Genomic DNA, 24,819 nt, shown 5'->3' on the forward strand with positions numbered 1-24,819 from the left:
ACTAAATTCAAAATTTGAATGCTATCATTGCATGGCTTTAAATATGTGGAGTATTTAGCGTATTAAATTAACATCTACTTGTTATAAAGCTGATACTGAGAACATACACAAACTTAATGATAGTACCCCAACACAAAAGAATGAAGTACAAACTTCCTTATAGGGTATGCATGACCTGGTCCTTGCATGCCCACACCTTCTATCAACAGCCATAGCAACTTGCTTATAGTTCTGCACCCTTCCCATGTCATTTCATGTTCCTTATAGTGGTAATTCCTTATACCTTTCATGTGCTCCATCTTCCATCACAATTAATATCTATCTTTATCTCTCCTTCCCTCACCCCTCACCCACACCACACACACACACACAAACACACCCCTATACAAAATTCTATCTGTCCTTCTAAATTAGCTCAGTGTCACCACCTTAGGGAAGACTTCCCTCAGATATAAATTTATATAAATAAAAAATGGCAATGTCTGAACAATAAAATAAGGTAATATAGGTGAGTCAGAAAAGAGAAAGGGAAAACTACCAAAGGAAGACAGACTGGGAATGAAGGGGACTGAGGAAAATATTCTCTGAATGTATGCACCTAACACACAGGAAGAACCCTCATCTCACGTTAAATTTTTCTAAAAGAAAAATTAAACACTATTCAGTATTACAATTCCTAGGCAACAAAAATGTTAAGACCTGATGATAACACAAGGTGGATGCTACAGACTGAAGCCTCCAAGAAACTGTCATACTGGTATGTGGAATGCTTATAAGGGAGTGCCAGTGAGGAAAACATCTGTGGTAGGAAGGAGAGGAATCAGAATTGAACAAAGAAATTAGTTGGACTCCACTGCAGACTCTGTGAGAGACACAGATAAACTCTCAGCAAGCCCTAGAGTTAGTGTGACTCTCAGAATTGAGCAGAGCAAGAAGAGGTCCTTCATATCCCACATCAACCCACTGTCATACACTGGGAAGAGGGCTGCATTCACAAACACACACTAACTAGATCTCAAATGCAGATCATACTCTTGAAAAAAGATGGCTGAATTTTTGAGATCCTTTACATTCTTCTATTTAGAGCAAACACTATTTTCAAAAGAAATAGCTTAATTTTGGAAACTGTATTTTCCTATTAGAAATGAATAGAAATTTCATTTGTGTATACATGGGAACATAGATACAAAAATTTTCTCACACTTAATCCATAATGTTTAAGAAGTTATAATTACCTACTACAAAAATGGTTAAGGACTTACAAAGCATATCTTTTTCATCAGTTCTTATTTGACTGAATTTAGGCTGAGGCACCCTTTCTTTAACTTTTCTAGTATTTGCATCCTCATGAATGATAAATAAGAAAGTTTAGACCTATGTTTTGGCTCTTTCTGAGATATGTAATATAATCTTATGTTTCACACAAAGTACAAAAGAGAGTTAAAGTCACCCAGCAGCAGTTTCTCAGGCAACCTCTTAGACTGGTTCAACTCTAATTCTTCTGGCCTGGAAATACCATTTCTCCAAAACTTTCAAACTTTTCTAATTTTTAATGGATAATTTCTATAATATTAGCATATTATTTGTAAAGATAGGCACTAAGACCCCTAACCTCAAGTTCTTACAAGCCAGACCACAGCTTTATTTTCTGCCATACAATAATTAATATTCAGTCTCCCAGAATGAAAAAAGAAGAGACATGCTCTCATTTATAAGAAGATTCTAAAATCCATAGATTATTAATATTCATATTAACTAGTCACATACACAATGCTCATTCTAAATCCCACATAATTTAGGCTTCAAATTTAGGCTTCAGAGGGTTCCATAACACTTTACCATGAAAAAATAAAGCCAGACTAGCCTGCTTTCAATTACATTTCTTTACCCTAAATCTCATGAGCAAACAGTAAAAAGGAATTACATTCTGACAAATGAAGACTTTATAGCTATAGCACTTGCATGAATTGCTTAAGAAAACTAGACCAGACGGACCAGATTGTTTAACAATGAATGTTTTTCCTGTATCTGGAACATTGTCGGAAAATGAATTAACATTTAAAACCAGAGTGTCATTAACTGAGATAATAGCTTAAATTCCTCTAGAATTTTTACTTGCCATTTGGCTTATCGGGAAAACATAAAATGGACAAAACAAAACAGTAACAATGGGGCTGAAATTTAAGGCGAAAGAAAAGAGCATGGGATCAGGAGTTTTGAGAAGTATGATACTCCCAAGAAGATACATGAAGAAGCTTCAAGAACAAAGGGAAGAGGAGAAAATTTATTTTGGTCTTAGTAAAATACAACAGAAAACAAAAGGTCATCTCTCACTTCAAGACAAAATTTTAAAATGCTACTTCTAGAAGGGGTTTATTAAATTAAAAATGTGTATAGCTTTCTTAACAGGAAAGCCCAAATGTTATTCCTAATAATTTTTCCTTAAAGGCAGAAAAATTTATCTCAAGTCCCAATAAAGAGTTCAAACTATGTGTTATGGAAAGAATGCTGGGGGGTCACTTTCAAATGCAACACAAGAAGACAGAAGTGGGCTCCAAAAAAGACTACTAGGAATATTCAATCAAAATGAAATTGCAAATCATCAACCACAATCATACCCCAACTCAGTCCATCATATCCCATCACTTAGTATTTAATAGAAATAGCAAAACATTATCAAATTCTTCAATAGTAGTAAGGGCTTTTTAAAATAATTAATATAGAAACAATTACAGTAAACAGATCAAAAATAATCCAAACACTATCAAAGTGAGAAGAGAATATATATATTTAAATTTTTACCTTGACATAGGTTTTCTCAGCATGAAAATATGCAGACTCCTTAGTAAACACATTTGCTCTTATGAGAATCCAGGATGATATAATGCAATGGCTTGTGGACCATCTGCATCACAACAACCTGCAAGACCACTAAAAATGCAGGTTTTTCAGATCAACACTAGAACTAGAAAATTAATTAAAACTCAGAAATCTGCATTGTTGAATAACTCCTAGATGATTCTTTCACAAGTTAAAGTCTAACAACTGTTTCTATGTAGAATTTGGAAAGGTAACATATTTATTTGCTCCAAGTTATATTCATTTTCTACAGTAACTACTTAACACATAAAACTGAACTGAAAGTTACAACAATTCTAAAGCCTAACCACAAGTTAAATTTACCTGAGGTGCTTTCAAAACAAACCAAAACCTGAAACTTACCAACTAAATAAGATTATCCAGGGGTAGGCAGATGGCATCAGTATATATTAAAAATTCCCCTAGTGACTTTAAGGTGAGGCCATGTTTTAAGACCACTCACTCAAAAGATGCTATACATTCTATTAAGGAAAAAGTATAGAGAATATAAAAATGGGGGGGGGGGAGCCTAGAAACTGAAGACAGTGCTTTACACACAATTTTCCAAGTATGATATAAATAAAATTATAAAATTACATTGCTCTCACATGCACATGCATGTACATACACACACAGACACATATACAAAAATCTATATAAAACCATGCAGTCTTATTTTAAGGAGTCAAAATTTCAATAATACACCACAATTGCCATTAAAAGAATTTTAAAGTAATCAGAATTTGAACTCAATTTCTACATGGAAGAAGATGGGTTAAAAATACATTTTAATTTTCCTCCCTCCTAAACCCCACTAAAACCAGAATAAGGTTTTGAATTGTTATGAGTGTGCATGCTTATGTGCATATGTATGCATGTGAGTGCGTGTGTGTGTGTGTGTGTGTGTGTGTGTGTTTTCAGCTCTGGGGCTCCCAGTACTCATCCTACATGGATGAATTCTAGAATAGAGAAAACGGGAAGTGCAGGCAGGAAAGCCTCAGCCTAAAGCTGGTGTCAACAGTGGAGTTGGACCCTGTGCTCCAAACAACAGTGGAGTTGAACTCCTTTCTGCTCCTCCCAGATGTGCCCACAGTATTATTGGAGGCCCTGATATCTCCTCTTTCCTTCCACAGTCCCACAGAGTCACTGGCCCTCCCTGCCCTGGGTTCGAAGCATCCTGTTGATGGGCATTGTGGTACCAATTACTTCTGGAATACTGACAACTACAGCTACTGCCAGAGTTTATGGAGCAAGAAAAGCAAAAAAAAAAAAAAAAAATGACACCATTTGAAGCACACATTTATTGTCAGCATTAATCAAATATTTTAAGTAGCCATGGTCTCTTTCATATGGCTTTCTGCTATTCAACAGCATATTCCCCCTTGCTACTATCAAATGTGACAACTGAACCTAGGAGTTACAGAAGCCTCAAAGGGGACATTACATGATGTGGTAATTTACTTGGTCAAGTTTTACCAGTAAGTACATGAAAGTTGACATCTTAATCTTTTCTTCAGTATTCAAGTTCAAACAGATTAAACAATTTTCCCAACAACACACTGCTACTGAGTGAGAGAGTGAGAACTTAAATCTTGATCTTTTAATTCCAAATGCTATGCCCAGCTATACCAAAAAGACATAGGAAACTTTCCCCAATTTAAAGGAGAAATACACCAAGTTCTATGCAAAGTATGAAAATACTTCAAAGAAAAGAGATTTCTGCATGGTCCAGAAAAGCTGTATCCAGGGAATAAAATTGTAGCAAAAGGGGGAAGAGGAGCTGGTAACAGTGGCACATACCTGAAATCTCAGTGACTGAGGAGACTGAGACACAACAGTCATAAATTCAAGGTCAGCCTCAGCAACTTAACAAGACAATAAAAAGGATGTAGCTGACTTGTAAAGCATCCCTGGGTTCAATCCCCAGTACCACAAAAAGGTGGGGACAGAGGTGGGGTGGGAGTAAGGGACTGCCTAGCCTCATTTCTAATGTTCACACATTTAAGTAAAAATTCACATGGGAAAATAATGTTGTCAATGTTATCATTCACAAGCTACTTTTCAGTATTCTTTGACTGCAACCTCTCTGGCAACTAATTCTACACAAAACATCATTTCACCAGGTTATCTATTTATTCTTTAATAATCTGATCATGTAATGTTTCTTCTTTGCAAACTTTAATGTACAAACTAATCACACTGGGATCCTGTTAAAATGCAGAGTCTGATTCAGTATGGTGGAAGGAGAAAGATCATGCATTTCTAATAAAAACCTGGAGGAAACTGCAGGATTTTCTTAATTAGCAAGAATCTAATGCAGCACTGTGTTGTCCTACAGAAAAAATGAAGGTAACATTATTTTTAATGTTAATAAAACTTCTTAAAGCAGGTAAAATTAATTTTCATGATATAACCCAAAATAATAAATAACAAATTTCAAGCCATTACAAGTTCAACATGTAATCAGTATTTTTAAATTAACAATATTTTACATTCTTTTACCATACTTTTTTTTTTAAATTTGTTCTGATTGGTTATACATGACAGTAGAATGCATTTTGACACATTATACACAAATGGAGCATAACTTCTCATTCCTCTGGCTGTACATGGTGCTGAGTCACACCAGTAGTGTCATCATACATGTATACAGGTGATAATCTGTCTCATTCTACTTTCCTTCCCATCCCCATCACCCTTCCCCTCCCCTCATTCCTTTCTACACAATCCAAAGTTCCTTCACTCTTCCCTACACCCCCTCTCCACTATCTACACTCAGTCTTTTAAATCCAGCATGAGCTTTCTTCTCACAGTACACATCCTAATTTTGAACAGCCACAACCAAAGAGCTCATAAGGTCACCATATGGCTCATGGGAACCTTACTGAACAGAATAGCTCTAGTGTATTCAATGTTAACTATTCAATAACTCTAGCTTGCTTAGAATATTTAAGTCCTATAAAATTTATCATTAGCCAACTTCATAAAACCTTAGTTATTAATCTGCTGCATCTGTGGAATAAAAGAGTGTTTTTTATTTCTTACATTTTCATTTTATCCAAACAATCCCTGACTGAGTACTGAAGCACAGGAGGAACATAATAAGCAGTCAAATATTTAGACTATGGGAAGGGAAGAGGTAAAAGGCTGGGTAAAGAAAGGAATGAGAGTGGGAAAAGGAAAATGACATTTTAAAGATATAATCCAGGCATAATTTAGGGGGGAAGATATCTTCTTACTTTTATGAATATAGACTTCTTTATTGACCTTTTAAAAATCTAACATAAATACTTGGTTAATAATCAAACATTCATTTAAAAAAAACTAGCTCAAGAAGTAAAAGCTGATTTACAACAAATTAAATGTTTGTTTTTTTTTTAATTTGTGTTAATTCAACTCCCTAAAGACAAGAGAAACAGTACCAAAAATTTCAGGGTAAGAGTAAAATTATGTTACTGGAATATTTTAATTTTTGTCAACTTTGCTAGAACAGGCAGTTTGAATATTAAGAGATAGATAGGTGTAACATTAATGTGGCCACATACCCAGCAACAAAATATTTTTAAGCTGTTAAATGAAATAATATGCGACTCACTGCTACTAAAGAATTGGAACATAAGGTGGCACTCTGGTAAAGGATATAATTACTGTAACACACAGCTGAGGAACTAAACCTAAAGTTTAACATTACACTGCTTAACAATCCAGATTGTCTTAGAAAACGTTCTTCAAAATAAATTACTGAATTTTTTTCCAAATACAAAATATGTATCTTTGAGGAAATATTCAGATGCTACTGAAAGAAGTAGTTGTTTCTGAACCTGGATTTAAAAAAAAAAAAAAAAAAGCTTTAACCTTCTTTCTCCCCAATTTCTCATTTCTGAGCAATCTCTCATTTCTGATTTTACAATGAGAACACAAGCAAAAACATAAGATGTAACTGTACTCTATATTTACTGGGTTGTTCTATTTATGTTTTTGTAAAATTTGGTTATAAAATACCTCATAAGGCATTTTTGTTAGAATGACAGGAAAACAACTGGTTAATTTAGGCATCTCTGTCTTCTCTAAATTTGTTATATCAAATTAAAGTAGAATATATTTCTAAAATTATTTCTCATGAATAGTATCTTGAGAGTAAAATTTATTTTTAAAAAATGAGACTGACGGGCCTTTAGGGAAGATGGTGGAATGAGACAAACAACATAACACTATGTACATGTATGATTACATGAATGGTGTGACTCTACATTGTGTAGAACCAGAGAAATGAAAAGTTGTACTCCATTTGTGTACAATGAATCAAAATGCATTCCATTGTCATGTATAACTAAACAGAACAAACAATTTAATAATATATGAAAAAAAAAGACTAAATATCTTTGGGTAGTGGTACAGTGGTGCATGTCTGTGATTCTAGCTACTCTGGAGGCTGAGGCAAGAGGGTTACAAGTTCAAGGCAACTGAGCAAGACTCTGTCTCCAAAAAAGAAAAAAAGTAAAAAAAAAAACTGAAATAGCTCAGAGGTTAAATGGCCTGTGTTCAACTCCCAATACTACATATATAAGTTATGTATACATATATGCATGTGTGTGGGTGGGTGTGTATCTTTGGGTTAAATGATTTCAGCAGGAACCATACCAAACACTATTAAATCAATTCAATGATTGGCTAACTTGTGAAACGTTCCAATCTATCAAAGACACTTAAATTTAACATACAACCAATATAATGAAATAAAACTATTTTCATACTTACACAGCACATACTTTATAGTACTTGTCTCTCATCATTGTTATTATTGTTTTATATTAAGTCCTGCCCAGTTTTTGACAACTAATAAACATGTACCTAACAATTTTGTTTTCTGATTACAGATAAAATCTCAGTGCAGAAGAACTTTTCTGTTAAATACAATATTAAAAACTATCAACTGTGGACAAAACATAAGACACCTACTTGAAAAGACTGAAGAGTGACTACAGAAGTAGTAATACAGTCACGCACAAAATGACATTTTGGTCAAGAACAGGCAGTACATATGATGGTGTTGGTCCCACAAGGTTATAATGTGGCTAAAAAATTCCTATCACCTAATGATGTATTAGCCATTAAAAAATTGTAGCACAACACAATTCTCATGTGTTTGTGGTGCTGCTAGTGTACAAACTTACTGCACTGCCAAACACATGTCAGTACAGCATATACAATTCTGTACAGTAGGTGTGTAGTAAACTACACAAGCTATACTATCTGAGTTTCCTTAAATAAATCCTATAATGTTTGTACGTGACAAAATCACCTAACAACACATTTCTCAGAATGTATTCCCATCATTAAGTGACACGTGACTAGGTATCTAAAGGAAATAAAGATTTGGCCCACATTCCCACTACAAACAACTTTAAAAGGCCACCCTATTTCAGCATTCTAGGCAGAGGCAACAAAGAAAGGCCCTTCTTAAGACTATGAACTATTCTGTCTACCCATTTTCTCCTTCCTGTCCACAGGTGTTGATACCAATATCATCATAACCAGCTTGCTTCACATTAAACTTGGTTCCATAAAGGTTTGCTTCCAACCTGCAAGGACAACCAAAAGCCAGCAAAAATCACCGAAAGAAGTCAAGCAGTATCTCAGCTGCCACCTACCATAGGGAAAACAGCATTTAATTTGAGTCAAGAAAAACTAAACTGCTAGGTAAAACTTCAGGCTTTATACTGTACACCTTGGGAGTTTGGACTATGTTCCAAGACTAAAAGAATTCCCTGAGACTAAGGGCAAAACTAACCCACAATGGCACACTATAAAACCAACACTAAATGTTCAAAGTGAACAGTCAGTAACTTAACTACCTTCTAGAGTCAAAATTAATACTCCAAGAAAGATTAAAAAAGATAGGGTCTACACAATACATCATCCATGATGACTAGTATATAATAAAAAATTACTAAGTCACAGTAAATAGAAAATATTGTCAAAAGAAAAAAACCATGCAATGACTTGAAGTTAGAATTAACAACTAGGATAAATATAAGCAAATTCAATACTATAATCAAAATACAGAGATTATCAGACTGGATAAAAAAAAGCAGGAACCAAGAAAATGTTGTCAACAAGCAATACATCTTAAATATAAAGGTACAGACAGGTTTAAAGTAAAAAGGATGGGGGAATAAAAATCACATAAAAGTTGTCTGACTATGATAATATTATCAGTATAAAACAAAGTACAAAGACTTCAAGAAAAAAAATAACAAAAGGTAAAAAGGATATTTGCAAATAATAAAATGTTAACCCCTCAAAAAATACGATCATAAATGTATATACTCACAAAAACTTCAAGACACTGAAGCAAATACAGAAATTAAGGAGAAATAATATTTACACTAGAGCCAGAAAATTTAACCCCACTCTCCTACTCTAGAAAATACCGGACAAAAAGAATTAAGGATACAGAAGAGTAGAATATTAAATCAACTTGCTTTGACTAACATCAATGAACACCACACCCAATTTCAGCACGTTTTTTTTTTTTTTCAAAAGCACTTGGAATGTTCACCAAAGTAAAGCATACATTGTGCTATAAAAACAAGCTCTCAACTTCAAAACACTGAATTTTTACAAAGTAAAATATGTGACAACAACATAATTAAACTGGAAATCTATAACAGTAAGATATTTAGAAAAGACCATAAATATTTAATGGGTCAAAAAGGAAATTAAAAGAAAATTTTAAGATATTTTATCATAATAACAAAACTACACTATATCAAAATGTGTAGGATGCAGCTAAAATAGTGTGTAGAGGGAAATGTATTGCTTCCAGTGCTTAAATTTAAAGAGAAAATGAATTAAAATCTATCTCTAAATTTCTATACATAAACTAATGGGGAGGAAGGCAAACCAAAATCAAAATAAGTGGGGGAAAAAAATCACGTAGGAGGTAGCTCAGTAGTAGAGGATTTGTCTGGGTTTAATTTCCAGCATGTCAGGGAAAAAAAAAAAAAAAAAAAGTAGGGAGGGGTGCAAACTGGTGCAGCCACTCTGGAAAGAAGTATGGAGATTCCTTAGGAAATTTGGAATGGACCCATCATTTGACCCAGCTATCCCACTCCTTGACCTATACCCAAAGAACTTAAAATCAGCATACTACAGTGATGCAGCCACATCAATGTTTATACCGGCTCAATTTACAATAGCTAAATTGAGGAACCAACCTAGATGCCGTTCATTAGATAAATGGATAAAGAAATGTGGTATATATACACAATGGAATATTATTCAGTCATAAAGAAGAATAAATTAATGGCATTTGCTGGTAATGGGATGGAGTTAGAGAATATCATACTAAGTGAAATAAGTCAATCCCTAAAAACCAAAGGCTGAATGAATTCTCTGATAAGTGGATGCCGATACATAATGTGTGAGAGGGGGGCAAGAATGGAGGGAGGACGGATTGTTTAGAGGAAAATGAGGGATGGGAAGGGGGCAGGGGGAAGGATAATAGAATGAGACAAACATTACCGTATGTACATGTATGATTACACAAAGGGTGTGACTCTACTTCATGTACAACCAGAGAAATGAAAGTTGTACCCCATTTGTGTACAATGAATCAAAATAATAAAAAAAAAATTAAATAAACATAAAAAAGGTGGGGGGCAGAAATAGTAACAATATGCAGAGATAAATCAAGTAGAAAATCAGTGAACTTAAAAATAATAACAATGAAAAGCACCTAGCTGTACTATACACATCAACAAAAATTTTTAAAAACAAAATTATAATTTTATTTGTGATTATTTAAAATGACATTTTTTTCCTAACTGACTTACAAATATCCACTGAATATGATGAGAATGCTGGGCCTAAAACTACTCTTCAGGACTACATCCATCAGAGGGTCCAGAAAAGGCACTTCAAAACAAAAGAGGATATCCAAATAATCAATAACACTATAAAATGGCATTCAATTTGTCAATAAATATATGAAAAAATGTTCACTATCTCTAGCAATCAGAGAAATGCAAATTAAAACTACACTGTCTTTTCCCCCACATCCACGCCAGCACTTATTATTGCTTGTGTTCTTTATAAGAACCATTCTAATTGGAGTGAGATGAAACCTTAGGGTGGCTTTAATTTGCATTTCTCTAATTACTAGAGATGATGAGCACCTTTTCATACATTTGTTGATCAACTGTATATCTGCTTCTGTGCAGTATATGCCCACCCAGTTCCTCTGTCCATTTAATGACTGGATTATTTGCATTTTTGGTATAAAGTTTTTTAAGTTCTTAAAAAATTTTGGACATTAGTGCTCATCTGAAGTGTGTGGAAAAGATTTTCTCCCACTCTGTAGGCTCTCTTTTCAATATATTGTTTCCTTTGTTGAGAAAAAGCTTTTTAGTTTGAATCCATCCCATTTATTGATTCCTGCTTTTATTTCTTGTGCTTTGGAAGTCATATTGAGGTATTCTGGTCCTAAGCCGACATGATGAAGATTTGGATCTAGTTTTTCTTCTGTTAGGTGTAGGATCTCTGGTCTAATTCCTAGGTCCTTGATCCATTTTTAGTTGAGTTTTGTGCAGTTTAATGTCATTTTACTAATTTCATGTTACTGCATATAGATTTACAGTTTGCCAGCACCATTTGTTGAACAGACTATCTTTTCCCCACAGTATGTTTTTGGCACCTTTGTCTAGTATGAAATAATTGTACTTATGTGAGTTTGTCTCTGCATCTTCTATTCTATACCATTGGTCTACCTATTTTGGTGCCAATACCATGCCATTTTTAATACTATTGCTCTGTAGTACAGTTTCAGTTCTGGTATTGTGATATCTCCTGCATCACTCTTCCTGCCCAGGAGTGCTTTGGCTATTCTGGGTCTTTTGTTCTTCCAGATGAATTTCATGATTGCCTTCTCTATTTCTACGAGGAATGTCACTGGGATTTTAATTGGAATTGCATTAAATTTGTATAGCACCTTTGGAAGTATGGCCACTTTGATAGTATTTATTCTGCCTATCCAAGAACATGAGAGATCTTTCCATCTTGAATATGGGGGAAGAGGTACACTCATACATTGCTGGTGGGTTGCAAATTGGTTGAACCACTCTGGAAAGCAATATGGAGATTCCTTAGAAAACTTGGAATGGACCCACCATTTGATCCAGCTACCTCACTCCTCGGTTTACACACAAAGGACTTAAAATCAGCATACTACAGTGACACAGTCACATCAATGTTTATAGCAGTTCAATTCACAGTAGCTAGATCGTGGGACCAACCAGGATGCCCTTCAATTGATGAATGGATAAAGAAACTATGGTATATATACACAATGGAATATTACTCAGTCATAAAGAAGAATAAAATTATGGCATTTGCTGGTAAATGGATGGAGTTGGAGAATATGCTAAGTGAAACAGGCCAAGCCCCAAACACCAAAAGCCAAATGTTTTCTCTGATAAATGGATGATGATACATAATGGGGGGGGGATGCAAGAGAAGAATGGAGGAACTTTGGATGGTGTAAAGGAAAATGGGGCAGGAAGGAGTGGGGGAAGGAAAGACAGTAGACTGAGACACACATTATTACCCTATGTACATGTATGATTACATGAATGGTGTAAATCTACATTATGTACAACCACAGAAATGAAAAACTGTACCCCATCTGTGTACAATGAATCAAAATGCAGTCTGTAAAAATAAAAATTAAAAAACAATACAGTGCTATTTCATCTCACTCAAGTTATAGTGAATACAGCAATCAAGAATATAAGTAACAATAAATGTTGGTGAGGATATGGGGGAAAAGGTACACTAGCATATTGTTGGTGGAACTGCAAATTGGTGCAACCCTTCTGGAAAGCAGTACGGAGTTTCCTCAGAAAACATGAACCACCCGATTATAACACTCCTCAGTATAAACCCAAAAAACTTTAAAATCAGCATGCTATAATGACACAGCCACATCAATGTTTATAGCAGCTCAACTCACAATGAAGGGATTTTTTAAAATATGGTATATATACACAATGTAATATTATTCAGCATAAAGAAGAATGAAATTATGGCACTAGTCAGTAAATGGATGGAACTGGAGACTATCACGCTAAGTGAAATGACCCAATCCCAAAAAACCAATGGCCAAATGTTCTCTCTGATATGTGAACACTCACACACAATAAGGCGGAGAGGGGAGGCAGAACAGAAGAACAGAAGTTCACTGGATTAGACAAAGGGAAAGGAAGGAAGGGAGTGGGGACGGGAATAGGAGAGACAGTAGAAGGAATCGGATACAGCTTTCCTATGCTCACACATGAACACACGACCAGTGTAACTCCACATCATGTACAACCACAAGAATGGGATCCTAAAGTTATATTCCATATATGTATAATATGTCAAAATACACTCTACTATTGTGTACATCTAAACAGAACAAATAAAATAAAAATAAAAAGGCATTCAATTACTCATCAAAGAAATGAAAATTAAACCACAAAATATAACTGTACACTTCCTATAAAGGTTAAAAAAAAAAAAACTCACAGCATGAATGCTAGTAAAGATGTAGGGCAGCAGTTCTCAAAATACAGTTGAGGATCCCCAAGACCCTTCAGACGTCTGCCAAGGTAAAACTCTTGTCATAAAAACTTCCAATCTTTACTACTGTGTTGCTACTTGTACTCATGGTGCAAAAACAAAAGAGTAAAAATGTTGGTGCAAACATAAATAAAGGCAACATATTACACTGTACTAGTAAGTCACCAACACTTTCAAAACACAGAATCTAGTTTTGTTTACCATATTTAATGAAGCAGTGAAATTACTAGTTTATTCCCATACTGACCTCTGAATACATAAGTCTGATATTCTGTGTGATGAAATGGAAGTATACATATGCCACTTTATACAAGAATGTACAACAGAGATTATCTCAAAGAAAAGCACCTCAGTGACTGACACACAAGATGAACTAGTTCCTTTTTCATTAAATGCCAGTTTTATTTGAAAGGACAAATTAGAACTTCTCAAATAATGATATATGGCAGATATTTTCTCAAAAAGGAATGAAGTGAGTTGGTCATTAAAAGAAAACAATTGTAACTATTCATTGCAAACAATAAAATTTGAACTTTCAGGTAAAAGTTAAAATTTTGAAAAATTTTTATCAGATGCCATGACCTTGAAAGCTTAATGAGATCACTAATGGTATTAACGATATTAATGAAAGATCTGACAAGGCCAAAATTAAGATGTCAGTCAGTCTTGGCACTCAGTCTGAAGGCTCTGAAAAATATTTGCTTCCAATTGTATCCAAGCTGTTGCCAAAATTCAGTCCCCTGTAGTTGTAGGCTAGAGGTTCCTCAAGGGTTGTCAGCCAGGGAACACTAAGCTCCCAAAAGGCACTGGCATACCTTGTCACACATCCCTTTCCTACCTTGGAACCAGCATGCATGTTCTCGTACTTCCAATCACTAACTTCCCCTTCTGCAAATAGGCTCAGAATATTTCCTTTTGAAAGATCCATGTCATTAAATTGTGTCTACCCAGATACTCTTAAGACCAACTGATTTGGAACTTTAATTATACCTTGAAAATCCCTTCACAGCAGTACCAAGATTAATATTTGAATAACAAGGAAACAGAATGGCAGCGGACATCCTCAGCTTACTACCACACTTAATCACAAGTTGTTACTGGTCAACAACTGAAAGCCATAAGAATATAAAGGCAAGAATGTTTGGGGGAAGCATCGAGCTTCTCTCACAGGTTTTTCATCAGCTTTGCCAAAATTTTAAGAAACTACACCACTGTCTGAGAGTTTTCTTATCCAATCTTCTTTACTTCCTCTCTCTTTCACAGGGACCAGATTTGCATAGATCTCTTTCCAGTTGGAGTGATCAAAGTGTGTAACTTGACTGAGGTACAGATAACTCAAAAATATTCATCCATCAAACCTTATCAAACTGTACTCATCTAAGATATGTATTTTACTATATGAAAATTATAATAAAAAATCTACACTTGGAGCTGGGGTTGTAGCTCAGTGGTAGAGCACTTGCCTCACATGTGATGAACTGGATTTGTTTCTCAGCACTGCATAAACAAATACACTGACAACTAAAAAATAGTTTTTAAAAATCTATGCCAACTAATATCAATGCTAGTAAGAAAGGAGCCCTTATTTTTTAGGGATATGCATTGAAATAGAGATGAAATGATGTCAGAAATTTGCTTCAAAAACATTCTGCATAGTGGGAGTGGTTTTGGATAAAACAAAATTGGTTATGTAATAAAGACCACTGGGGCTGGGGTTGTGGCTCAGTGGTAGAGTGCTTGTCTAGCACATGTGAGGTACTGGGTTCAATCCTCAGCACTGCATATAAATAAATAAAGGTATTGTGCCCACCTACAATTAAAAGAACATTTTCAAAAATAAAAAAGACCACTGAAGTTAGTTAAGGAATACATGGGAATTAATAATATTCTAACTTTTATACATATTTGAAGGTTTCCGGAATAAAAAGATTTGTGACCTAACCACTTCTGACAGTGAAAACACAATGACAAAAATTCTAATACGCAGTTTTTCCCCGCTCACTAATGCACATTGTTTTAAATACAGTTTGGTACAACCAAATCTTTATAGATCTCATTGTCTAAAATCTTCTATGCCAAAATTGCACACACCATTCAACACAGAAACTCACTGTTAGAATTCCCAAGAGAAGTCATACACAAGTGCACAAGGAAACACCTTTAAGAGACTGTTCAATGCAATGAAAAAACATTGCAAAAATAGAAATGTCTTTAAATGGGATAATGAATAAAGGAAGTACAGAATACTTAAACCATGAACATATCTGCACTAATTAAAATGAACTAGAGCTTCATAGATTAACATGGAAGAATATTTTTAAGATAATCAGTCACAACTACAGCCAACTGATTTTTAACAAAGGAACTAAAAACACACATTGCAGAAAACAGTATTTTCAGTAAAAGGTACCAGGAAAATCAGATATACATGCAAAAAAATGAAACCAGACCACTCATTCTCTCATCAGTTACAAAAATCAACTCAAAATAGATTAAATACCTACGTGTAAGATCTTACTAATGAAAGAAAATAGGGAACTACTGCCAGACACTGGACAGGGTAAGAATTTCTTTTTCTTATCTCTTATGGTCATACAGAAAGGTAGGATTTGTTGTTATATATTCTTACATGCATACAACATAACAATACAATTTGGCCAATAGTATTTTCTCTTTCCATCTCCTCCTCCCTTCCCCCTGGTCCCTTTCTTTTGCTCCACTTTTATTTTCATCAGATTAACCTACACACACCTTTCTTTTACTTTATCTTCTCGAGCTTCCACCTATAAGCAAAAACATGGAACCCTTGACCTTGCAGGTTTGGTTGACTCTACATAACACATTCTCAAGTTACATCCATTTTCCAACAAATAATGTAATTTCATTTTTCTTTAAAACTGAATAAAACTCCATTGTGTGTATACATACCATATTTCCTTTATCCATTCATCATGGACACCTAGGCTGGTCTGGGTCCACAGTTAGGTTATAAACATGAATATGCATGTATCACTATACTACGATGATACCAAGGAATGGTATAGCTGGATCATATGGGGGTGCTATGCCTAGTCTCCTAAGAAACACTATACTGATTTCCATAATGGTTGTACTAATTTACAATTCCGCCAACAGTATAAAAATGTTTTTCTCCATTCTCTCCAGCTTTTATTATTATTTTTATTCTCTTATTTTCCCCATAGTTTTACTGAGGTAAAACTGAAGTACAAATAAATACACATATTTGAAGTACGCAATTTGATCAGTTTTGACATGTATGTAACCAACAAATCAATATGAAAAGCATTTCCATTACTTTTTTTAAATTTGAAATCATGCAGACTGTGTTTCCTACATGATTTATTACATTAGAAATCAATCACCTTAAGATACATAGAACCCACCCCCACATGTCAACTATTTCAAAATTAAATAGCACTTATAAATAGCTCAGAGACCAAGGAAGAAAGCACAAAAAAAGTAAATAAAAAGTGCTTTGAACTAAGTGATAATAAAAGCTTAAAATATCAGGATCTCTGGGATCAAAGAGTACTCAGATGAACATTTATAACTTAAAGTATGTGTATCAGGAAGAAGTTAGAATAACAATCAGGTTATTTTCAAATTGTGTAGAGGAAGGAAAAAATAAGAGTAGGAGCAGAAATATATAAAATAGAGAAGAAGTAATATAGCTAAAATTTGATAAAAATCAAACAGTTCTAATCTAGAAAAAAAGCAAGAACACAAAAAATAATATAGTGGAAAGGGAGTTATCAAAATAATCCTACAGATGTTAAAAATATATTAAAGTAATATTACAATTATATGCCAACATATGTGATAGCTTACATAACATGGTCTATATCACGGAAGGATCCATGTCATACTGAGAAGAAAGTGCATTCAGTCATAGATGGATGTAATATTCTATATATGTCTGTTAAGTCTAAATTACCAATTGTATGTTTTACTTTTATAGCTTCTTTAGTTTTTTGTTTGTTTGTTTTATTTGTTTTTGGATTTTTTTTGTTTTTTTTTTTTTTAGGATCTGTCCCAGAAATGACAGAGTCATATTAAAGTTACCCAGTATTATTATGTTGCAGTCTATTTGATTCTTGAAATTGAGAAGGGTCTGTTTGATGTGAAGAGATGCTCCATTGTTTGGGGCATAAATATTTATGATTGTTATATCTTGTTGATGTATAATTCCATTAAGCAGTACTAAATGTCCTTCTTTGTTCTTTCTGATTACTTTGCCTTTAAGTCCACTTTATCTGATGAGGATAGAAACTCCTGCTTGTTTACACAATCCATGTGAGTGATATGTTTTTTCCCATCCTTTCACCTTCAATCTGTAGATGTCTTTGCCTATGAGGTGAGTCTCTTAGAGACAGTATATTGTTGGGTCTTGTTTTTTAATCCAATCTGTCCATCTGTGACTTTTGATTGATGAGTTCAGGCCATTAATGTTCAAGGTTATTATTGAGATATGATTTGTATTCCTGGTATATTGAGTTTACTTCAAGTTTTTAATTTGAATTAGTTTCTCCTTTGACTATTCCTTTAGTGTAGTTCCTCCCTTTGTTGGTTTTAACTTTTGTCTTTTTTAATTTCATCTTCATGGAATATTTTGTTGAGAATATTCTGTAGTGCAGGCTTTCTAGCTGCAAATTCTTTTAACTTTTGTTTATCATGGAAGGTTTTTATTTTATCTTCAAATCTGAAGCTTAATTTTGCTGGATATAGGATTCTTGGTTGGCATCCATTTTCTTTCAGAGCCTGGTATATGTTATTCCAGGATCTTCTAGCTTTGAGGGTCTGGGCCGAGAAATCAGCAGAGATCTCAACTGGTTTCCCCCTATAGGTAATCTGATATTTTTCTCTCGCAGCCTTTAAAATTTTATCCTTATTCTTTACATTAAGCATTTTCATTATAATGCATCTTGGTGGGTCTGTTGTAATTTTGAACATTTGGGGTCCTATAAGCCTCTTGTATTTGATTTTCCATCTCATTCATTAGGTTTGGGAATTTTTCTGATATTATTTCATTGAATAGATTGTGCATTCCTTTGGTTTGTATCTCCACACCTTCATCTATCCCTTTAAATCTGCAGTTTGACCTTTTCATGTTATCCCACAGTTCTTGGAAGTCTTATTCATGATTTCTTAACATCTTCTCTCCAAAGTCAACTGTATTTTCAAGAGTCTGTATTTTGTCTTCATTGTCTGAGGTTCTGTCTTCCATGTGGTCTAGTGTGTTGGTGATGCTTTCTATTGAATATTTAATTTGGTTTATTTCCTTCATTTCAAGGATTTCTGCTTGGCATTTTTTCATAATCTCTGCCTCTTACTGAAGTGATCTCTCACTTCCTGTATTTTCTCTCTGATTTTATTTCTTATACTATCCTTCACTTCACAGATCAGTTTAACTATGTACATTCTAAACTCCTCTGACATTTCTTCCACTTTGTGTTGATGGATTCTGTTATTAGAGTATCTTGATTGGTTTGGGGCAATTTGTACCCTTGCTTTTTCACACTGTTTGTGTTTCTACCCATCTAATAGTATGGATCTGAGGCATTAGAGTTTCTACCCTGTGTACTTATAGTGTTCCTGAAGGTTTCTAGTACCTCATCTGCTGAGAAGTTGCCTGTGTACTTGCTTAGTTTCATTCTACAGAGCAGCCCCGAAAGCGACCTCCTCTATACTGCCATCTTGAAAACCTATTATTTGTATTCTTGATGGCTGCCATTCTGACTTGTGTGAGATAAAATCTCAGTGTAGTTTTGATTTGCATTTCCCTAACCGCTAATGCTGTTGAACACTTTTTCATGTATTTGTTGGCCATTTGCATTTCTTCATATGAGAAGTGAAAATTTAGTTCATTTTTCCATTTATTCTTTTCTTTGAGTGTTTTTTGAAATTTTCTATATTCTAGATATTAATCCTGTCATTAATGTAGCTACCAAGATTTTTCTGACATTCTGTAGAGTCTTTCTTCACATTCTTAACTGTTTCTTTTGCTGTGCAGATGCTGTTTAGTTTGATGCCATCCATTTAACTTTTGGCATTACTTCCTGAGCTTCAATAGTCCTCTTGAGGAAGTCATTGCCTGTACCCATATCCTGGAGTGTTGATCCTATGTTTTCTTCTAATGGTGACAGAGTTTCTAGTCTAATTCCTAGGTCTTTGATCCATTTTGAGTTTGTTTTTGTGCAGAATGAGAGTTAATGGTCTAGTCTCATTCTTCTACATATGGATAATGTTTTCCCAGCACCATTTCTTAAGAAGACTCTCTTTTCTCCAATGTATGTTTTTGGGACCACTGACAAAGATTAGGTAACTGTATCTGAGAGGGTTTGTCTCTGTGTCTTCTATACCATTTGGTCTACGAATCCGTTTATACTCCAGTTCCATACAGTTTTTATTGTTGCTGCTGTGCAGAATAATTTTTGCTCAGATATTGTGATGCTTCCAGCACTTTTGTTTGTTTGTTGTCTTGGCTTAAAATTGCTTTGGCTATTCTGGGTCTTTTATTCTTCCAAATGAATTCTAGGACTGTTTTTTCTAGACCTGTGAAGACTGCCATTGTATTTTGATGAGAACTGCATTGAATCTGTATGTTGATTTTGGTAGTATGGTATTTTAACAACATTATTTCTGCCTATACATGAACATGGGAGGTCTTTCCATCTTGTGTTCCTTGATTTCTTTCTTCAGTGTTCTGTAGTTTTCACTATTAAGGTCTTTCACCTCCTTGGTTAGATTTATTCCTAGATTTTTGTCTTGTCTTGTTATTTTTTGTTGTTGTTTTTGGGTTTTTTGTTGTTTCAATATTTTTGGTTTTGGAATTGTGAATGAAATTGTTTTCCTGGTATCTTCCTCAACGAGTTCATATTGGTATATTGTAAAGCCATTGATTTTTGTATATTGATTTTTTAACCTGCTAGTTTGCTGAATTTATTAGCCCTAGCAGTCTTTGGTGGTGCTTTTGGGATATCATCTACAGTGATAATTTTATGTCTTCCTTTCCTATTTTTAGCCCTTCTATTTCCTTCTCTCACCTAACTTTGACTAAAATATCTAGTACCATATTAAATAGGAGTGGCAAGAGTAGACATCCATGTCTTGTTCTAGTATTAAAATAAATAGGTTCACTTTTTCCCCAATGCACTGATATTGGCTTTGAGCTTTTCATACATAGCCTTAAGATGCTGAGGTAGATTCCTTCTATCCCTAGTCAGTGTTTTTAACATGAATGGGTACTGAATTTTGTTGAAGATTTTCTCTGCATCTATTGAGAAGACAAAGTGATTTTTGTTCGTAATTCTATTTATATGAAGAATTACATTTATTGATTTGCATATGTTTGTATCCCCAAGATAAAACCAATTTGGTCATGATGTACAATCATCTTAATATGAATGTTATTTGCTAATATTTTAAGGATTTTTGTATCTAATTTTATTAAGAATTCTGGTCTGCAGTTTTCTTCCCTGATGCATCCTTATCTGCTCTTGGTATGAATATGATACTGGCTTCCAAGAACAAATTTGGAATTGTTCCATCCCTTTCTATTTCATGAAGTAATCTGAGGCACACTGGCATTAGTTCTTCTTTAGAGGTCTGGTAGAATTGGGCTGAGAATCCATTTGGTCTTAGGATTTTCTTTGTTGGAAGACTTTTTATTACTGCTTCTATATCATTGTTACTTATTGGTGTACTTAGATTTTCTGTCTTCTTGATCCAATTGTGGTAGGTTGTATTTGTCTAGAAATGTATTCATTTCTTTCAGGTTTTCCAATTTATTGGAGTATAAGTTTTCAAAATAGTCCCTAATGATCCTCTGGATTTCTCTGATGTCTGTTGTGATTTCTCCTTTTTCATCTATAATTTTATTATTTTGGGTCTTCTCTCTTTATCTTTTGGTTATTTTAGCTATGGGCTTAACAATTTTATCATTTCAATGAGTCAATTTTTCATTTCATTGATCATTTATATCTTTTTTTCATTCTCAATTTCATTGCTTTCATCTCTATTCTTATTTCCTTCTATTGGTTTTGTAATTGGTTTGTTCTTTTTTTTTTCCCTCAAGGAACTTAAGATGCATCATTAGGTTGTATATTTGAATCTTTCTGATTTTTTAATGCATTAATAGCTATAAATTGGGCTGGGGAGATAACTCAGTCAGTAGAGTGCTTGCCTTGTAAGCACAAGGCCCTGGGTTCGATCCCCAGCACCGAAAAAAAAAAAAAAAAAAAAAAAGCTATAAATTTTCCTTAGACTGCCATCATAGTATCCCAGAAGTTAGAGCATGTTGTATCACTATTTGCTTTGGAGTCTAAGAGTTTTTAAATTTCTCCCCTGGTTTTGTCTATCATTCAAAAGTGTATAGTTCAAAATCCATGTGTTTTTATACCTTCTGTCCTTACAGAAGCTTCTGTCCTTATTCTTTGGAATTGATTTCTAATTTCATTCCATTATGTTCTGATAAGACACAAGGAACTACATCAGTCTTTTTGTATTTGCTAAGATTTGCTTCATGGCCTAAAATACAGTCTATTTAGGAAAAGGGTCCATGAGTTACTAAGAGAAAGGTATATTCAACTGTTGTTGGATGAAATATTCTATAGATGTCTGTTAAGTCCATTGATTAATAATATTTTTCAAGTCCAAAGAGTCTTAACTTATGGCGTTCATGTCTGGATGACATATTGGTGACAGAAGCATGTTAAAATCACCCACTATTTTTGTAGGGGGGTCTATCTGAGGCTTTAATTCAAATAGTGTATCTTTTATGTAATTAGGCGTACCTACGTTTGTTGCATAAACAAACAATTCTTGTTGAATTGTTCCCATGACCATTATGAAATGACCTTCTTTGACCCTTCTGATTAATTTTGATTTGAATTCCACTTTGACAGAGGAGAGGAGCTACTACTTCTGGTTTTGGGGTTCCATTCACATGGTATATCAAATTCCATTCTTTCATTTTCAGTCTGAGTCTGTCTTTGCCTGTAAGGTGCAAACGACGTACAGTGGGGTCTTGTTTTTTAATGCATTCTGCCAATTTGTCTTTCTAGAGAGTTGAGACCATTTATATTCAATGTTGTTGTAGAGATGTTTATTGATTCCTGCCATTTTTATTAATTTATAGTGTTTAACTTGACATTAAATGAGATTTGTTCATTTGTGAGAGCTGCAGGATTCTGTTTTTGTTTTTTTTATTTCTAATGTGCAAACTACTTAAGCAAGCTCTGTAGTGCCATTTAGCAGTGAGAAATTCTTTTACTTTCTGCTTATCTTACAAAGTTTTTACTACTTCTTCAATTTTAAAAGATAGTTTTACTGAACATAGTAGTCTCAGTTGACAGTTATTTTCTTCCAGCTCTTTGAACACATCATTCCAAGCTTTCTTGGTTTTAGAGTTTGTGCTAAGAAATTAGAAATAATTATGATTGGCTTGCCTCTTAATGTGAACTCACATTATTCTTGAGGCTTTTAAAATTCTATCCTTGTTCTGTACTTTAGGTTTTTCAATTTTAATGTGTTGTGGAAAGTTTTGGGGTTTTTTTTGTTTTTTTATCTTGTCAATTTGGAGTTCTGAATGCCTTATATATCTAAATATCCATCTCATTTTATGTTTGGAAATTTTTCTATTATTCCCCTAGTGAGGTTATCCTCTCCATGAGCCTGTATCTCATGACCTTCTTCAATTCCAATAATTCCTTAAATTTGGTCTCTTAATGTTGTCCCAGAATCGTTGTATATTCTGATCATGGATACTATTTTTTTTAAATATTGTCTGAATGTTCAAGACTGGCCATTTTGTCTTCCAGTACTGAAATTCTGTCTTCAGCATGGTTTACTCTACTACAGTGATTTTCAACAGAACATATTATTGGATTTATTGTGTCTTTCATTTCCAAGATTTGTTTGGTTCTTTTTCACTCTTTATCTCTTTGTTAAATTTCGAGTTCATATCCCATACTGATTTCCTTAATTCATTTGACTTTTTCTGTGTTCTCCTGGAATTCATTCATCATTTCTATAATCATTCTTTTGAATTCTTTATCTACTACTTCAACCACTTTAATATCTTTGGAGTCAGTTGCAGGTAAATATGACCTTTAGGAGGTACTGTATTACCTTGTATTTTCATATTTCTTGTATTACTGTTTTGCATTTGATGCATCTTTTGAGATGGATTTCTCTTCCACTCTTTTTTTTTATTGTAAACAAATGGGATACATATTGTTTCTGTTTGCACATGGAGTAACAGCATACCATTTGCATATTCATAAATTTACATAGAGTAATGATGTTTGATTCATTCCATTTTTTTCCTTCCCCCCCACCCCTCCCACCTCTTTTCCCTCTATACAGTCCCTCCTTCCTCCATTCTTGTCCCACTCCCACCCCCCAATAAGTGTCATCATCTGCTTATCAGTGAGATCATTCCTCTTTTGGATTTCTGAGATTGGCTTATCTCACTTAACATGGTATTCTCCAATTTCATCCATTGGCCTGCAAATGCCATAATTTTATTATTCTTTATAGCTGAGTAATATTCCATTGTATATATATACCACAGTTTCTTTATCCATTCATCAATTGAAGGGTATCTAGGTTGGTTCCATAGTCTGGCTATTGTGAATTGAGCCGCTATGAACATTGATGTGGCTGTATCTCTGTAGTGTGCTGATTTTAAGTCCTTTGGGTATAGGCCGAGGAGTGGGATAGCTGGGTCAAATGGTAGGTCCATTCCAAGTTTTCTAAGGAATCTCCACACTGCTTTCCAGAGTGGCTGCACTAATTTGCAACCCCACCAGCAATGTATGAGTGTACCTTTTTTCCCACATCCTCTCCAACACCTATTGTTGCTTGTGTTCTTGATAATCACCATTCTAATTGGGGTGAGATGGAATCTTAGGGTGGTTTTGATTTGCATTTCTCTTATTACTAGAGAAGTTGAACATTTTTTCATATATCTGTTGATTGCTTGTACATCTTCTTCTGTGAAGTGTCTGTTCATTTCCTTAGCCCATTTGTTGATTGGGTTATTTCTATTCTTAGTGCAGAGTTTTTTGAGTTCTTTATATATTCTGGAAATTAGTGCTCTATCTGAAGTATGAGAGGCAAAGATATTCTCCCACTCTGTAGGCTCTCCGCATTGCTGATAGTTTCCTTTGCTGAGAGAAAGCTATTTAGTTTGAATCTATCCCAGTTATTGATTCTTGCTTTTCTTTCTTGTGCTATGGGAGTCCTGTTAAGGAAGTCTCATCCTAAGCCAACAAATTGAAGGTTTGGACCTACTTTTTCTTCTATAAGATTCAGGGT

At 34.3% G+C, this 24,819-nt stretch overlaps 2 protein-coding genes across 5 annotated transcripts in view; one reads left to right on the plus strand and one right to left on the minus strand.

The window, feature by feature from the left end:
* The window catches only part of KCNJ5 (potassium inwardly rectifying channel subfamily J member 5), a gene marked incomplete at its 5' end in the record, with an annotated part of 310,228 nt that overhangs the window by 275,217 nt on the left and 10,192 nt on the right, over window positions 1-24,819 (plus strand). The window lies entirely within an intron of this gene.
* The window catches only part of ARHGAP32 (Rho GTPase activating protein 32), a 288,492-nt gene that overhangs the window by 192,439 nt on the left and 71,234 nt on the right, over window positions 1-24,819 (minus strand). For 2 of the 4 annotated variants that reach the window (XM_079104112.1, XM_079104111.1), the window contains exon 1: window positions 2,803-5,522. The exons of 1 other annotated variant lie outside the window; for it this stretch is intronic. Coding sequence is in view for 1 of the 3 variants with exons in the window: in XM_079104108.1 (XP_078960234.1) it covers window positions 2,803-2,855 (53 nt within the window). In the remaining 2 variants the exon portion in view is untranslated. Of the gene's footprint in view, window positions 1-2,802; window positions 5,525-24,819 lie in introns of those variants that run through there. One more of the 4 variants, XM_079104108.1, reaches the window with a different exon arrangement.

The sequence above is a fragment of the Sciurus vulgaris genome, assembly GCF_902686455.1.
Source record: "Sciurus vulgaris genome assembly, chromosome: 11".
NCBI classification, from domain to species: domain Eukaryota; kingdom Metazoa; phylum Chordata; class Mammalia; order Rodentia; family Sciuridae; genus Sciurus; species Sciurus vulgaris.